The sequence below is a fragment of the Salarias fasciatus genome, chromosome 23 (genome assembly GCF_902148845.1).
Source record: "Salarias fasciatus chromosome 23, fSalaFa1.1, whole genome shotgun sequence".
Taxonomy (NCBI): Eukaryota; Metazoa; Chordata; class Actinopteri; order Blenniiformes; family Blenniidae; genus Salarias; species Salarias fasciatus.
The window spans coordinates 10,156,702-10,175,170 of record NC_043766.1 but is presented as its reverse complement, the minus strand read 5'-3'; the positions used below and the strand labels follow the sequence as shown (position 1 = coordinate 10,175,170).

The 18,469-nt window shown below is 38.3% G+C and overlaps 1 protein-coding gene across 2 annotated transcripts in view; it reads right to left on the bottom strand.

Annotated features, from left to right (window-relative positions):
• Positions 1-18,469, bottom strand: part of arid3a (AT-rich interactive domain 3A) — a 37,990-nt gene that overhangs the window by 14,055 nt on the left and 5,466 nt on the right. For both annotated transcript variants that reach the window (XM_030083374.1, XM_030083375.1), the window contains exons 2-3: positions 9,821-10,566; positions 9,449-9,734 (exon numbers count right to left, since the gene is read on the bottom strand). In XM_030083374.1, coding sequence (XP_029939234.1) covers positions 9,449-9,734; positions 9,821-10,152 — 618 coding nt within the window. In that variant the 5' untranslated portion in view covers positions 10,153-10,566. The remainder of the gene's footprint in view (positions 1-9,448; positions 9,735-9,820; positions 10,567-18,469) is intronic.

Here is an 18,469-nt window from a genome sequence, read left to right as displayed (position 1 = left end):
TATGTGGAAAACAGCTTAATGTAGGCAGGTGATAGATCTAAACAGCAGTGTGACATAAATATCTCCGTAAACAGACATTTTATTAATGGAAAATTCTCTTTCTCCGACACAGATCGTTCTCATCCCCCACAAGCACACGTCAGTAACAACAGAGCCATCGCACTGCTGATGCCCTGGACAGTGTTTTATTGACAGGTTGGATAAAAGGCATCATAATCCTGACTGACCAGCCAGCCTTGTCAATTCAGCTCCATTGATTGGGGATGAGAGGTCAATAGCCTAACTTAATATCTTCCTGTTGAAGTGTAACAAACGTTCCTTTATCTGCAACAGTCATATTTGTTCACAATAGTACAGTAATAGGCAAGTGAAAAGAAGAACGAAAGACAGTGCAAATGTGATTGTGCCACCTGCGCATCAAATAAAAGTGATTCCTTTATAATACCGTGATCATAAATTTTTCAGGATTTTTAGCTTTTTGAGCATTTTAATTTCAGTAGATTCTATAATAAGAGAGAAAATTCAAGACCAGCACTGGTTTTGGTTGATAAGATTCCATAGTGACTTTGACTTGTGAAATATATTTAGCTCCAGGGGACTAATATAGAATGTTTCCTGTACATCTAAGTCTGTATTTTATTCTGAGTGATGGAAAACACCTCTGAGATTTTAATGACGTGCCAGAAGTCCAATGATCCTTTCGGACACGGTGTCCTAATGGAGTGAGAGATTGCAAGTGAATCTCAGTTTGCAGGGCTGTTTTTATGCCCAGCTTCTGTTCGGTAATAACTGTATGTACAGTATCTGGTTCTGACGTGAGAAAAAGAGAAAACCAGTTGATGAAGCCAAGTGATACCAGAATGAGCACTATTCCTCAATTACATGCACACCATTCCTGACCCCCCCATCAGGGCAGCTGCCAAGGAAGGAACTTTGGATAAGATTCAGAAATACCAGGCAGCTTTCCTGGGACTAATGTGCTGCAAGCAATTTGTTGGAGCTGCAATGTTAATGAGTAGCATCTTAATGATGGACGCCCAAACTGGGCCAAGCAAAAAAAGTGTAGCAGTAATTTAAGACCATAATGTGTTGTGTTGAAAGATAGAAGCTTAATAAGTGATACCACACGCACTATTGCCATTTGGTCAGTAAATACTGTTGATGCTAGTTTCTTACAGACCCAATACAAGATGTGTACGATCATCTCGTAAGAGTCTATGTGGAATGTGAAGATATTTATTGAGCACCACAGCAGATGTTATGATAAACACTGTGCCTGATAGCAGAGAGATGAAGGCAAAGACAGGGCAGTGGCTATAGCTTCAGAGGGAGGTCTGAAATGGCCTTTAGCCTATATAAGCCTAATAAGGCAAGGTGCTTCGTCCGGCCTAACGACAAAAAAGTGTGTTTGGCTATGTTACAGATCTTCAGTATGGAGAACCTGACTGTGAACTGGGGAAAACACATGGCTGAATTCCCGCGCCTGTCCTTCAGAATGATTGATGTGCAGGGCAATGAGTTTAAAGACATATCAGCCCCATGGAAAAAAAGAGCTGTCTGATCACTATGTGAATGGGCTGCAGTTCAAGCTTCATCAAACTGAATGTTTCCTCTGCATAGTGCATAGTATCTACTCAGTCTATAGATAAAACTAGAATCTGGCACTCAGAGAGCGCAGACCTCCGCCATGCCGCACGCCCCTGTCGGCGGGCCTGCCCAACTATGTGAAAGACTGCCCTATCTCTCAATGATAAAGAACCCTTTAAAAAATTCCTGGATCCAGACAGTGATCCACTGTCCTGGATCCTGGATCCAGTGATCATCATCAAAATTTAATGGATTCAAAGTTAGCCCAAGACCCACCTTTCCACAAAGTTTCATTGCATTTGCCCCCCCCCCCCCCCCCTCCCTTCATTTATTCTATTCATATGTGTTGCCGTCTTGTAAATATGTGTTTATATTATAGGTCTCCCTTGAAAATGAGATGTTGCTCTGGATGAAATAACCTGAGTAAATCAACATTCTGAATAAAAAGAATAAAATTGCTTACACTGAAAATGTATGTGTTTGCATCTGTTTGGAGGGTGGTTTTGTCAATTGGTGTTACTGTGCTTATTGACCAAAGCGTCACCAAAGTGGAGCAATGTAATTTTCATATTTGTTCATCCCAGACATAAAAGATGAGAATCTAACATTCTACTATGTGCTTTCTCTTAACTCTAAACAGTCAGGAGGACACAGAGAACTTTATATTAGTTTTACAGCAGCTGTCCTCTGTCTTGAGTTTTAGCTCTTCATCTGTTGCCATCACTCCCCCCTCAGATGCAGTAAAAAACACAAATAACACAGGGGATATAACTTTAAATTTCTATTTGGATTCTGCATTACCTAAACTCTCGAAATCTAGCGGTGTCATTGTTACCAATCATAGTTTTCTTGCATTGTCGTGACAAAATACATGCAGAGACAAAAGGTTTATTAGCAGGTCATGCAGGTGTCAAACGTTAATTAAGTGCAGCAATTTGTATCTATGGTGTAAATGGAGACTTATTTTAAGTCCACATTATTAAAAATGTTTGCTAATATTGCACAGACAAGACAGGACATTGAGAATGTTGTCACAAGGGCCGAAGGTGACGATTATGGTTCAGAGCACTAACAAAGCCTTTGCACCATGTCTGACATATTGACCACGCAGACTATTACATTCACATTTCAAAAACATGCAGCTCTATTTTCCAGACTAGAATTGTTTCACACCCAGACAAAGAGCAACTCAGACCTTGAAAATGTGTGGCTAAATATCTTTATCAATGTTCAACCCGTTTCGTAATTGATTTTTCCAAGAATGAGAGCTTTCAACACACAACCTTTTCAGAAGGCGCTTAAGGCTAAAATGCAAAATGCATTGCTTTTGTTTGAATGAATGCCAACAACTGTGTTCTTGTATGAAAAGATGTCACTTAAGGCTTTGTTTTCTGACAATTCACACCATTCAGTGCATATCTATTTCAGCTCTTGGACTGATACACAAGGCTACCATAAAGAGTTTGCTATAGAAGGAAAAATAGGGAATGAGGCAAAACAGGGCCTATATATTTACTCCGGAAATAATTAAGGGAGGGATCAAGAGTAAGATTCAGACATAACGATGACAAAGCAGATAATGAGATGGATCTTTGTTTCTCTTTTTTAAGTATTTCTCTGGCTTAAAATAATTGCTAATTAATTTGACATTCTATTTTACAGCTTAATGTCACATTGAAGGTATGATCACTAGTAATCTTGAAACTCGCCATTTTTAATTTTCTATTGTTGGAAAAAATACAACAGCAGAAGAAAAAACAGGATGAAAAAGCAAGCCTCAGCCTTTACACAATCTTTGTTTACATTCCTGCGCCAACCCCCCTCTCCTCCTCTATATTGAGTGGCTGCCAATTTCCAGAATCCCCATGGCTGTACAGTTTCTGACATCAGCTCCATGCAGCACGCTACGAGTTGGACATGATTCAAACACTCTGCAGTGTTTCACAGTCAAAATGAGCATTTACTACACGCTCTACTTGGCAATGGTTCAAAGCTCAAAGCCAACTGACTGAGTTTTTCCTGTTCCCTCAGTCACACCTATCCTTTCTCCTAATCTTCCCCCTCCTCTGCCTCTTTTCAACCCAAAGACTTTCAGATTTCTTCCCCTGGTACCTCTGCTTTTTTATCTTTTGTTTTAATGGCACCAACAGAGTCCATAAGTCTCAGGTTGAAGATTTGTTAAACAAAAAACAACAACAAAAAAAAGATCACTGAACACAGATGCTTTTTGCAAATAATGAATTAAGAAAAATGGTGCGTGCTAATTTATTCAATTCCTGAACATCAGCGTTATGATGAGTCTGGAGGGATGAAGAGTGTGCAAAGAAAGCCTTGTATTTGCAATGTTGCAGTTTTAATTTCAAAGACTTTGCTGTTCAGGAGCTAATGAACTCCTAAATAATAAGCTAAATCAAAGTAAAAAGAGTAAAGAAAAACTTGATAGTGTGTAAAATATTGATCAAATAGTTCATCAGTTATTTATTAACTGTAATGAGGCCAATGGCAATACACTGCCTTTTAACCCAAAAACATTTAGGTGTCAGTATATTTTAGTTTTATTTTTTTTTTCTATTAATAATAGGTTACAGTGAAAGTAAATGCTAATATGATGTTTTTTTTTCTGACTACTTCCTTTTATCATCTAAGTCTCTGCAATTCACAAGAAAGCTATGGCTTAAAAACATTTGTACAATGTTACAGTGCAGATCAAAAAGGCCATGCTACAGAGGAATAAAACTCAATGAGTACTTATCAGACAGCTGTATCAGCACAAACCTGATGGGCAATCCCAATAAGTGTCACTCCCAATTGGCTCACATTTGAGCTACACTTCCTGTAGTCACTAACAGGCCCTCCCCCCACTCCTAGTGTGTGTGTGTGTGTGTGTGTGTGTGTGTGTGTGTGTGTGTGTGTGTGTGTGTGTGTGTGTGTGTGTGTGTGTGTGTGTGTGTGTCTGAGCAATTTAATGTTTAATGCAAACTCCCCTCCATTCACCCTGATCATGGTGAGTGCCATGAATTTTTAAAGACATCCCTACTTTACTGTCCATCTGGGTTCCATCTGCCCAGCTGCTGGTGTTTAAACCTGACAGACACACAAGAGAGGAGACTTCAAAGACTCTGCATGGCCTCTGGATAATTTCTAGCCTGAGGATGATATTGTTTATATAAAAGGGCCAATGTGCTTGGTTTTGGTTATGTTTACCACAGCATAGAGCAGACGACACAACAAGGACACTAGAAGGATTAAACATATGTTTTGTCAGTGTAGAAGCATTCAATATCTGTCAAAGGCAGAATAAATAAATGCTCAATAAATAAATAAAATAAAGAGAAAGGGGTGGAATAGGGACCAATTTGTGTTCTTCAAGTTTGAGCGCAGGAACTAGTGTGGGCACAGTTCATTCATATACCATGCAGGTAAATAAAGGCATACAACTTCAGGGGTCTTATTAGACAGAGTAATATATATAAGCAGCTTGCTACAAATTCCACTTGATTACTTTGGCATAAAGGTCAGTTTTACTGAAAAGTTTTCTGAAGAAAACACATCAGTTGTAATTCAAAACTTTTCTGACAATAACATCCACAACAGTAAACTATCCTTACATTATCCCATATCTCTGTGCAACTGGATGTGTGTTGACACTTCAAATCCAGCAAATTAGTTTTAAATCCACAATAACCACTCATTTGCATGGTGAAGCTTAGTTAATTTGTACAAACTTCAAAGCCCTTAAATATATGGCACTACAGTGTGCAGAAGACTGTACAGATTCTTGCAAATTTAAGACAACACAGAGTTAAAAAAAACAAACCATCAATACACCACAATGAATATAGGAAAACATTCATGTTTTGTAAAATGATTTTATCTTGTACACATACAGTAAAAAAAAAATTAAGCTAATAGCTCAAGGACCTGAGTAATATCACGACAGTTGTTATTAAAATACACATGATTTGTAGCTGGTGTTTAATACTGCTGGATAACTTAATAAAAATGAAAAAACTATATAAATTAAGGTTAAATGTTGATACTCTAGCCACCTGCTGTTCTTTTTTTGTTTTTTTTTTTACTCGACTGCAATATGTAGACACCGTGTTTGAATTTTCCTGGAGGCAGATGGGACCAGATGCCTGCTATCTTATTGGCATTGGGTTTCTAATAAGTTTATAGGGGTGCCAACATTTCCTGGAAATAAAAATGAACTGCTCGTGTGATACTGATATGGATATATGTATCTCCAGGCTGGGGGCTCAAGTATGGAGGAGTAAGGCATTGGTATCACTGAAATAGCTCAACCAGACACAAAAAAAAAAAAAAAAAACAGTTTCACTGACAAAGTGTTATTGAAACTCTGGCATAATTTAATATCTTCATGACTGCTTACTATTTATTTAATCCAGCTGTGCTCTGCCTCGCACAGACAGCACTGCTAATAGAAAGTTGTGAATATTTTGATTAATTTACTTATAACCACAGTGTAATCAGACATCTGACAAGACAGCTCCTCTTGGCTCGATTTAGTCTGACCTTTTCACTGAGAGTGAGGAGAGAGGACGAAGATGACTGGGTGATCCACCAGGAATGCAGGTTGGGTTTTGACTTTGTGTCCATGTTTCTTCAATTTTTCCAAAGAGTGAGGTATAGTGCTTGATTACGCTGACTTATTTCCCAATAAAAATGTTATGTTACAAGCAGTGCAGTTCATACAATTGTGCTATAAAATTCTAAAGTTCTACAAATTGTGCAATATTTGCAATTTAATCACTACAACCTATATCAGCTTGTTTATGTTAACAGAGTTTGCAGTTACTTGTTCCGTACATAAGTGGAGACCATCTATTTTCCTATAAGAGAAATAGTTTGCCTCCAATGCCATTCTGAGACATCATATGTGCGCTACAACACATGCAACTTTAACGTAAATAACAAATGGACAGTTTTCAGTTTGGAAGATGTCTGACTGCTCCAGACTGATAGAGGCATGCAAGGTTTCTGCTGAGGATCTGACGTTCCTAGTGGCCACATTATCGCCCTCCATCAGGCACATTCCAACAGCCTCCACCCACCTGCCAAAAATAAACTGAGCAGTCTTAACCCCTTCCTCCCCACCCACTGCCTTCCAACAACCTGATCACAATCAAACACCCTCACAGATGTAATTGGAATTTTTCAAAGCCTACAATCCTAATCAAAATGAGAACCATTAAGATCAATTGCTTCCTGTGAACACAAATGAAAAGGTTTTTCAAAAATAGAATGCTTTTGATTTTGAAATTATCTGACAGACAGACCTAATTGAATATTGAATTTAAGGATCAAGCTACATAATTACAAGTTGACAGTTGAGTCCTCATGTGAAGATATCGCAGCAATGGCATCCCAAAGCACAAACATTTCATAATTCAGTAACACTGATAAGCAAGGACTTATGCATCTATCCTAGGAAGAACTGATCACTTACTGTGTACAATGGTAAAGAACAAAATATCTTTGCAAACTAAAGGGAACTATGTATTTTTGTCCAATGAATTTGTAACAAGTAAGCATGCCACTAATGGCTGGCTATGTGGTGAATACTTATCCAGTGTTCAGATCAACACAAATACATACATTGTGATAAAAAAAAAATGTACTGCACATTTCTAAAATCCTTGTCAAGCAAGGAAACAAGTGTTCTAAAACCAATGCCACCAGTGTTCTATTGCACTCATGTGAATTTCACAATTCTCCATATGCAAAAAGTAATATGTTAGGCTATGTTAAATAAAGTCTCCCACCATAAACCAACTGAGTCAGAATTAAATTACTTTGAATAGTATAACATTATAATTTTCATGGAATAAACTGTCCTACAGGCCATAGATGCCTTTTTTTCCAACAGTGTATTCACACCAGAGCACAATTACAGTTACAATATTCTAAAATACAAGCATTAAAGATGTTGAGGGCCATGACGCCACCTCAGCAACAGATATCACTATCGTTGCTGTTGTCCCTTTGTCTTTGCCTCCTTTCTGCTTCTACAATCAGCTTCATGTTGTTTAGGCGTGACTAAGGTTTTAATCAACAATAGGTTGGGTAGCACTATCTTAAAAGATAGGGGTTGTCTTGGTTGTGTAACTGTCAGTGGTATTAAATGCAAGCATGCCTGATCTTCTGTTGACTGATACGTCGTGAAAAAACCAATATGGACAGCAATTATTATCTTAAATGTGTCGACCACCAAGCTAGAGTATCAATTCAAGTAATTTGCACAAAGCTTTAAAAAGGGAGGGGTTGAGTATTTAGAGAACAAAGTATAGGTTTTCGTAAAGTTAACTTTCATACACTCTGTAATTAGGAAAATTTGGCTCTAAATTACAGAAACTATAGTTAGGCTAAAAAATTAAGCATATCTAAGGGTGGGCACAATGTGGCACTTCTAACATACCTGAGGCGTCAGTAAAAAATGGCTAGGAGATTTCCAGAAGACTCTTTTTATATTGAAAGCTTAGTGATCTCAGCTCAGACAAAACAAGTGGCTTCTCACACTGTTAAACATGTGGTTTGAAATAATATGGCAGGCCAGGAGTCTGTTTGCATTTCAATAGTGGCTTCCATTATGTCATAAGCTGCGGAATAAAATGGTGGCTTGGGGAATGCCATACTTTAATCCCAGTAAAATAGGCCGGAGTTATTACACAGCAAAGAAGTGGAGGCACATTTGCCTGCTTCTATTAGGACAAAAAAAGTTTTTTTCAAGTACTGATAAATTCCAGCCAACTTCCCAGCTTTACATTTACTATACACATAAGTGACCAAAATACTGACAGAGCTTCTAAAATTCCACATTTTCGGTGACTATCAATTGGGTGCCCTCTTCACATAAGCCTTTTTCTGACTTGTAATTCCACTGATTGTTAACAAAATGTGTTTCAATGCACTTATTTAAAAAAAAAATAGAGAAAAGAAAAATATGACAGAAAATTACAGCTGTTCCTCTTTTTAATTTTAGAGAAGACCAGATGAACTCTCTTTGAGTGGCACAAATGCAACAAAATGCATCTGCAGATGTCAGCTATGATTAGTTCTTCTCTTCGTTTGTATTTTTAATGACAGCAGCCCTCCATCTAAACTTAGCTGTTGACAGACTTAAATCTCTTCGTGTAAACTGCCCGTCTTACCCAACTGTGCCCTCCCTCATATAATACAGTCTACAAGCACGTTTACAGTAAACACAAGCGTGATAAATCTATTGTAAGTGCCAAAATCCAACCAGCCCCTCCCTGCTTGCCTAAATTTTACTTCTCTTCCCTCCCAATCTTATTTAAAGAAAATGTTTGATTTCTTGACTCGTACGTTAGATTTTTAGCAAATATTCAATATCACATATTACATTGTTGCATGAAAAATGATTTAAAAAGCTTGGAATAGAATACAAGTGTGCGGTAGCACAGGTGAACTGAATCTTGGGCTTTACCATCATTAGGCCGGTGTTTCGTGTTAATTTCCCACCCTGGTCAGATTACATCATGTGCTGCTGAGAAAGTGCCTTTTACTTTTTGACACAGTGGGTGTGAAGACCAGATGTGGTTTGTTGGGCAGCGTCCAACATCTTAGATCTAAGTAACTCCTTAGTGTTATTATTCCAGCTGTCTTCAGGTTACTTTAGGAATTAGGTTGCCATGGTTCTAGACTGTGGAAAGCATAAAATTAGTTAGTTTGGGGTGGCCGAGACTAACAGCAGTTCAGAGCTTAAAAAACAGAATTTTCCTACATCATTCATCCATTCATATACACTCAATCAAGAAAACCTCCATAATATAGACGAAATCCTTGGGAAGAGATAAGGAGACATGCGATATTATCCTACCTGTCTGAACTGTTCCTCATAGGTCCATTCTCCATGGTCCTGTCCACCCAGATGGCTGTGTGTGGCATGGGGAGGCATTATGGCTATTCGTGGCTCCTGCTCAGAACCGGGACGGACCTTCAGCAGCTGGGAATGAGGGTGGAGCTGGCGATGAGGCAGCAGAAGAATGCCTTTTCCTGGGGCAACTGCATCATGGCCTGTCGGCAGACCACCTTCTTCTGCCAGGTCATCATCAAAGTCTTCTTCCATTTCACCTTCAAAGTCTTCCTCATCCCACTTCTGTTTGCTATGTATTGGAAACGATAACATTTTAGTGAGGTTATATTGCTTTTAAAACAGACACTTAAGTAGAATTTCCCCTTCTGTACTTACATTTGCTCTTCTTCATCTGACCCCATCATGTCCTTGTATTGATCTTCGCCTTCATCATTATCATCATCCCCTTCCTGTTCGCCACAGCTGCTGCGTTCGGACATCGGGCTGTCTGACACTCTCTGTAGCCCAGCAGCAGCAGCACGCATGGCCGCCAGAGCGGCCATCTGGGCCTGTTCCGTCTCAGGTGCCGGGCTCCCCATTGGATCATCCCCTGTGCCTGTACGAACCTGAGTGTGCTGAGCAGCAGCCTGCTGCTGCAGCTGCTGCTCCATCAGCAGCTTGGCCCTTTGCTGCCTGTGCAGGTTCTCCATGACAGCCTGCAGCTTCATCTCAAGGGAAAGAGGCAAAATGTTCACCCCTTCCTTCCCTGGTAAAGGAGCACCAGTTGGAGATCAGTTGGTGGAATAAGAACTGATCCTTTTTCCGAGGTGCACTGACGCCAACTGTGCTGGTGATGAAAAAGCTAAATAACTGATGATGTGGAGACTTGGATTATGTGGAATTGTGGTTCCTTAAAAAGTTAAAAAAGGAAGAGTAGTTTCTGGAGTTCTAAAACTTGTGGCCAAAGGTGAGTTGCAGGTCTTGGGTCTGAAGCCTCTCTTTCTTTCTTTCGATTTTTTTTCTTGCAGATTAAATGGAGAAACCAAAATTTGTAGAAGAGTTGAAATGAGTGGTCTTGTGTCCAGTACAAGCAGAGGAAATGAAGGTGGGAGCACAGGACTTCACTGACAAGCTACAATGACCTGAAAGAGAGGGGGGGGGGGGGGGGGGGGGGGGAGAGAAACGGTTTAGGCTGCTGCTATCTCTGTGTCTGGTAACGCAAATCACCACAATATTAAACTGCAACTTCCCCTCAAAATTTATTGATGTGGTTATCTATTGTAAAGCAAAGCCAATCATTATTTCTGTTGAGCTGAATTTGTGTGTGTGTGTGTGTGTGTGTGTGTAAACTGAAGTTATAACAAATTGAAGTTCGCATCTCATTCAATAAAATTACCTTTTTTATAGTGTGAGTATCAAACTTACTGCATGAGGTGCAAACTATTTTAAATAAGTATAGAACATTGTTAAGGGAACTTGATTAGTCACTTTTAGGTTCATAACTATTAACCACTTGACTGAGTTGCAGGGAACCCGAACTCTCCAGCTATGACTGTAGAGCGATTCTGTCAATTCAAATCAAGGTCGATGAAAATATGGCTGTGAGCAAAATGATAAATTTCCCATACAAAAACGCAAACTTTAATCACCATGTCAATGAATAACCTCACAGTCAAAGCCATTTTTTTTTAAAACCCAGAGGCTCAATCATGCAAAAACAACCAGTAGTCGGCAAGGAACAAAATGTTTTAACCTCAACTAAAGGAGGAAGTGAATTACAGGAAGAGCCGTCACTTTCTTCACCTGGTTGGCTTCAGATCAAGATCAATTTCTGTGCACGTGCTCAAATGAGAACCGGCACGCTGTCACATAAAAATTTACTCAAAATACAGGGTTAATATTTTGGGTGTCTTTGCTCAGATTTGACCACTGTATTTTCTATTTCATAACATTCTTTATTAACATTTATGAACTGCAGAGGAGAATTGTTGCATCTGTAATACTGTTGCATCTGTTCTGATGTATGCTCATGTATGCAGAGCAGTTTATGCTCTGAGTAGAGAAGTAATCTGTAATACTGGTCTTATTTTGTAAACTGTTAAAACACAACAATTGCATTGTCTCCCTCTACATTCACCTGAGGAAAAAAAAACTCTGAGTACTGACACTGATAAGAGTTGCACCACAAATAACCAGCATGTTGGGAAATTAAATGTTAGTGCAGGTGCTGAATGTGCTGAAGAGCGAGTCATGCTGTGAGGCAGGAGTGACTGTACACCACTACTCATTCAGTTATGCTGAGTAATACATGAAGAGACAAACTTGTGTTTCCAACACCTGCCTCATTCTTTCACTTTGGGGAAACTTGACATTTTGGATTGTGCTCTTTAACCTGTACCAGCGTCAAATGCCACCAGCCAGTCACTATGTAGTGACTAATATTTCAGGAAGCGTAATGTAACATAAAGGTTTCATATAAAACCTACGAATTGTGATGCACTGTCAGATTATATTGCAACACCACAGCTGTGTTGTAACACCTTATTAGAGCAAATGTAGGAACACCCCCCCCCTAAATTCCCTCCAATGAAACACAATTTTGAAATTATTGTATCAGCAGATCTTAGAGAATATTTTACTAATCACGAAACGTTCAGTTCTGCTGTTCTGTCGTAAATGTCACTTCAAAAAGTTATCTTTGACCCAAGCATACCTCTGTTATATTACATGTACTTATTCTTGAAAGATCAGAAGTTGTTTTTCCACTGAAGCTCACTATAATCCCACAGAAAATGTAGACTACACTTTCACAAGTACAGCAATAATTATGTGTGTCTATGTCCAAGGTATGAGAAGGATAAACAGCATTAGGCTGAAGGCCTGTTGTGCTGACAACTGAATTTCCAATGAAGATTTTTTTCCATTCATAGGATTCACAATTTTCCATACTTAATGTTTCCATATTTGTGAATACATAATGAGATAACAGACGGCACCCACAAAAGTCCACATTATCACCATTGCTCTGTAAGCACATGTTCCAACAAAGAGAAGTGTATTTCAATTAGCCAGTAATTCAACAAGAGATCCACATTGAAAATAACAGCTTGTGTAACATTGTGGAAAACTGACTCGTCAAAAACATCAAGTTATATTTACAAATGTGTGAGAAATTGTTTATGTTATCAGAATACAAAAATTGAAATGGGTTCTTTCCTTATTGTAGAAATATGGGGAAAAACTCACTTCATTTTATGCAAGAATTACACACACACACACACACACACATACACATATATAGACACAATATAAAGCGCGCCACATCTGATCTGTTAAAAGGTGCAAAAGTGTCTGATAAAACATAGCACATCGACCAGAAGGTTTATCAGCTCAACACCATCAAGCAAGAACCAACAGAGAAAAAAAAAAAACTTCCATGCTATGAAATTATATGTTAGTGCAATGTTGCGCAAGGAAACAAGAGCTGCGAAACTTGTGTTTCCTAAGAGGGTGAAGGAAGTGACAACTGACGGAGCAGATGCAGTGAGGCAGCCGACAGATATTCAATATTGATTCATGACATTCTTCACAGGCAATAGAGGCACAAGTGAACACCCATAGTTGTCAAATGGAGAATAGCAGCAGTAAAAGCAGAATTAAGGCATCATACCAAACTGGATCTAGTTGGAACGTCACAACTTGTCTGTCTATGTTTCACTACAAACAGTATCAGTGAGCTTCTACAGGAAAGAAACCAAAAAAGACTGACATTAACTTGGATAATTTTGATTTAATAAACATGAGCAAATTCAAAATTGAACAACTCATGCACTGTATGCAGACTGTATAACTTACAGTACTCATTACTCAACATTTCAAGTAGTCGTACAGTAGTGTTCCTCCCATGTTTGTGCCAAGAACAACAATGTCTTTGACACCATGTCTCCCTCTACATGAGTCACACGTGTAATTTGAAACACAGAAGTGATCGGCCCTTCAGTTGATACTTCTTGTGCACAAGGAAGCAGAAGTGGTTTCTATGCTTTATGCTGTTGCTGATCACAAATTTCTTACATGTGAGATGGTGCAAATGCCATTGCGTAAGTACACATGTTCTTCCCACTTCCCAAACATGAGAGCTGTATTTTATGTCCACAAAACCTTTCGACATTGCAGCTCTGTGTCACACAATAACCGGAACATATGGTTGTGTCTAGTGATACCGTGTATTACAGTATCTCCATCAATATTTTCCAACTAGTGCTAAATGTAGATTAACAGTCAGTGTAAACATATTCACTACATGCAACCTATCAGCACCCCACAGCATTTCTGTCAGTCTTGTGTAGATATACTTTGTGTAAGTCATGCTGCCTGTTTTTCTAAATTAATGATCCTCTGCCAACAAAAATCGCACTGTTCCACCACTACCATTTTGCAAGAATCTGTTTTTTTCTTCTGTTTCTTCAGACCTGAATTCTCAGTGGTACATATATCACCAGTCTTCTATACTGATCAAGCAACAGAACTTATGGATTTATGATAAACATAAAACTAGTTACTGATTAACAGTAGGATTTAGAGCAGGGGTCTCCAACACAATTACTTCACACCAGCGACAGAAAGCCATTAGAAATTCTGCTTTAAGCACAAATGACTGTATGGTCACAAATTCTATGACTAGGTTAGTATCAGCAGGCAATGGTTTCAAGTAATGTCTGTCATGATTTTTGAAATACACGGAAAGCTAATTTCTGGTGAAAGTTTATCTTCCCATATCTGAGTATCTGATATTTTCTTCCCGATGAGGACAAAAAGGACGGGCTTTATTTGAAGGCATGTTGTCTTTGGCTCACATTAACTTCTATTCTCTCTGTCACTTACATATGTACTTAAGGACCCTAATTTGTGTTTTATGACAGAATCTGGGGTGTGTAAGATGAGTTAAAATGGGGAGACTAGTTTCAAATAATAAAGCAACCTATTTCACTCCCAAGTACAGAGGTTAACAGAACCCTTCTGGATCATGCAGCCCTTTTATGTAATTACTGATGCGCTTAACTCTAATCTAGTGGCAATGTCTAGCAAAAACATGGCTGTGCTGAAAAACATTGATTCGTTCTTACTGAAGCACAATAACCAAAGTTAATAATAGTTATTTATTGTGGCCTCAACTGTAATTGTCTGGTGCTTCACAGTGGACAATTATGCGATTGTTTCGATGGCTTCTGTACAGGTTCCAACACAATAGTGCATCAAGTGCAAACTTCCCCAATTTCTATGCAAAACTTAAATGTTCTTCTTTGACAGAAACTCTAACTGCTACTTTCTATGTCGATACAAGAGCCAAGTTCATCTTCCACAGATTGCTGCTTCTTATCTGTTTCTGTGTAAAGAGGCAAAATGTCAGCTATCATTTAGGACTTTTCTACACTAGGAGGAAGAAACTGCCACACAGTGCTGATTTGACATAACAAGCTAGTCCATCAAAATGTGACACAATCTTCAAGACCTTGAGAGCTCATTGAACACCTTAATTGGCCAAAGAAAAACCACCAGCTGGGATAGATGGTAGAAATCTTGTGTGGCACATAAATTTCAGCAGTTAGCTGAATGAAAGATAAAGTGGAGACACAGAGAGCTAATGTGTTAATCGTATTTTTTTTAACCCATATTTGAGAGGCGGAAGATTGCAAGGTCTGAACAAACAAGACAAGGTGATAAGAATGAGAGTAGAGGGTCTAATTCCAACAAGATAAAGAGACCCACTGTACCTCTGATACATGTAGTTTTATACTTTAGACTGACGGTGAACAGCAAATGCAAGCCATTTAATCCTTTAAAATTTTGCACACTGATTCTGAGGTAATTCATCTTCGTGAGTTTTGTATCAAGAGCCCATAAACAACTAACAAAAAACTAGGAGCATGTCAACACATGGGTCTTGAAAAAATACTGATACAATGAGAGCCAAAATATGTAGTTCTCAGAGAGCATCAAGCAACAATAGGCCACTGATTTTTACTTGATGGATATGTCTGATCTCATGGGACAATTTCAGTGCTAATATTCCTCTATGAAAATATTCTCCTAAATAAAATTTTGTATTTAGTTTCAGTTACTGAAAGAACAAACCATCATTAGTCGAATGAAGTCATGGTTTCAGATGAGTTGGATCAGCTCTTAGGGAGATCTAAAACTAGGCATTACCTGCTGGACTAAAGGTTATACTCAGAATAATAATTATCCACTTTTTTGCTACTGTTTTCTATGACACAAACATTTCAGTGGATGATACTCTCATGTAATCATTGACCTTGGAACATTTCAGTTGCTGTTCCTTCTTTACCAAATTAGGTATCATATTAATACCACCAACACATCTTTTTTAAATAAAAGACTAAATATGATGTGCACACCACACTAAAGATAACTGGCATCAATGAACAGAGAGCAGTGGACTGAAATACGTCACATTTTATCACAATATGGTGCATCAGTACTGTCATACTGTGTTGTATGACCAGTGTGTCCTGTACTGCAAGGTTAGTGTTAAAACATTGTTTGTATTGACATTATTGACATGTTCATTCTTGGATGAATGTAAATATGCAGTTGTTTTTTGACCAGAAACTCCTGAAAAAACCCACTGTGTTTTTAAAAGCCTGATGATTTCATATCATAATGAATAACTAATGAACGTCAACCATACCTAATTGTTAGTTGGCTCAAACATTTGCGTCATAACACAGTTGCCAACAAAACCACACGGGGCTGCACACTATTAGCAAACTCACAGTAAACTGCCCACTGGCCATACGTGAACTTTTTTCCTTTGAAATGCTTTTAGTTCTTATAAACTTTGCCAACAGTGGCTGTTGCATAAAGACATGAGGATGTATGTATTGTATGCTTCAGTGAAAGATATATAACTCCACCCACCTTTTTTCAAGTGGAAGTTGATTAACAAATATTTACAAATGATGAATGTGTTCAAATAAAAGGAGAAAATTTAAATAGTTTGACATGCAAATATCATTCTTTCTATAGTGCCAAAATTTGAGAAGAAAAATACCTATGCAGCTTCTAACTTCTTCAACACTGAATGAAACAATCTGCTTCTTTGAGCCTCTTTGAGATCTTTGTATTGCAAAAGCATTGATCTCAGACTTGCAAAATTGAACAGTAAAAGCTGATCTAAATTAAATCAAACCAGTCAACAATATGATACAAACTACAAAGTTGCTGAAAATACATCAATAATATAGTAGTAGTAGAAACAAAGCTGCAAATTTACTTACATTTCCTCTTAGGGCTTAGCTTACTTGCCTATTAAAATAGACATTAATGCAATTGTTAGGTCTGAGATAGTGCTTCAGTTACTTTTAACAACATAGAAGTTGAGATTAATCAGAATGGACCCATGTTTTTAACTCATTTTAATGTAGCAATATCATTTTGATAGTTAATAAAAAGAAAACAGCATAAAAGCAAAAAGTCGGTCAGTGGTGCTGCTCTTGATTATGCATCCCTCTCTCACATTCCTTGCAGTATTACCTCGTAAGGCAATAACACAGGCTCCATTGAGCCCCACTACACCAACAACAAGATCATTGAGGAAGTGTCGCACAGGCTGGTCACGCATTTTCCACTGACCTCTTCCAGCAAGCCGAAGCAATGCAGCAAGCCAAATCTGATTAGCTCCAGCTATGCCATAAATTAAGTGGGCATATAGCAAAAATAATCCAGTGATCTACTTATCAGCAGTGAAATCTGTGGCCATCTATCAAGCAGCAGCTTTATAGTGAGCAAGGCATTGAGTTTCACTGTAACTACACTGAACACTGAATCAGAATACTTCTTTTTTGGTTCTAATGAATATAAAAAGTATTTTTGCACAGAGAGTAACATAACTGGCAAGCAATGTTGCCCACATTAAATACATAAATATTCTTTCTGAGGCTTTGTGAATCACACAAGTTAAAGGAAGGTGGTTTCTCGCTCTAATGTGTGCAATGAAACGAAACAACAGCAAACAACTAGTGCAAAGGAAAACAACATTTCAATATTTGAAAAAAATCTCAAGTCACAGTGAATGTATAGCCCAGTTTTTCTTTCTTATATTTTTTTTTCTTTCAATGAGAAAAACACTCTTTTTTAAATATTTGCTCTCAAGCCACCGAGGGTCAAAGAGCATGGGTGGGACAATATGTTCCTGTGCTTGTTAAAATGCACATATACATGTTTGCTAAAGGTAGCCTGTATGTCTTTATACACAGAGCAGTTCTAAAGAAAGTAGCGCAGAAAGCACTGCGGCTGCAAATTTTGTCTAACTTCAGAAAAAATTGCCTCACAAGTTAAACAGAAAAACTGTCTGCTGATTCAGCTGAAATGTTTTCTAGCGATTACGTCTGCTGCTGGTGGATATTGACCTTGCCATGTTACAACCCAACCTACAGTTTCACATGGAGACTGTAGTATTATGGGAGCAAACATAAATCCCATGTGATGACAGCTCTGGTGGAAGCACAGGTCTTTCTTATGGCTGCCACTTAAACTGATTTGGTCTTAGAGTTAGTCTGTCATTGATAGATCAAAAGACAACATCAGCTTTTTCTCGTGTTTAAATGTATTTAGGTGCTTAGGTTACATTTCTACTATAGTGCTATCTGTGTTTTTTTTTCCTTTAATTTGATCAGGAAACAAAAGAAGGATAAGTTATCTCTTCACAAACTCCTATTAGGTTTAACCTATACTTTTCTTTTCTGTTTCAACAGAAACATAGATAAGAATAAGTGAAGCTCACACATCTAGGTGTTGTTTTTATGGTTAATGTGGAGCAAGCAAAAAATGTCAGCCTGCTGCACTGAAACTGACTTTTCCATGAAAATGTGAAATTCAGAAGACATGCAGCATGTTGCAGCTCGCAGAGTGTAGAGCACTGCTATTGTAACTCTAGACTACTGGCCTGATGATTACTGGTTTAGTGCATGAGTGGGGGAGCAAAGGGGGGGGTTGCATTTTTCATTGAATGGCATGAAAACT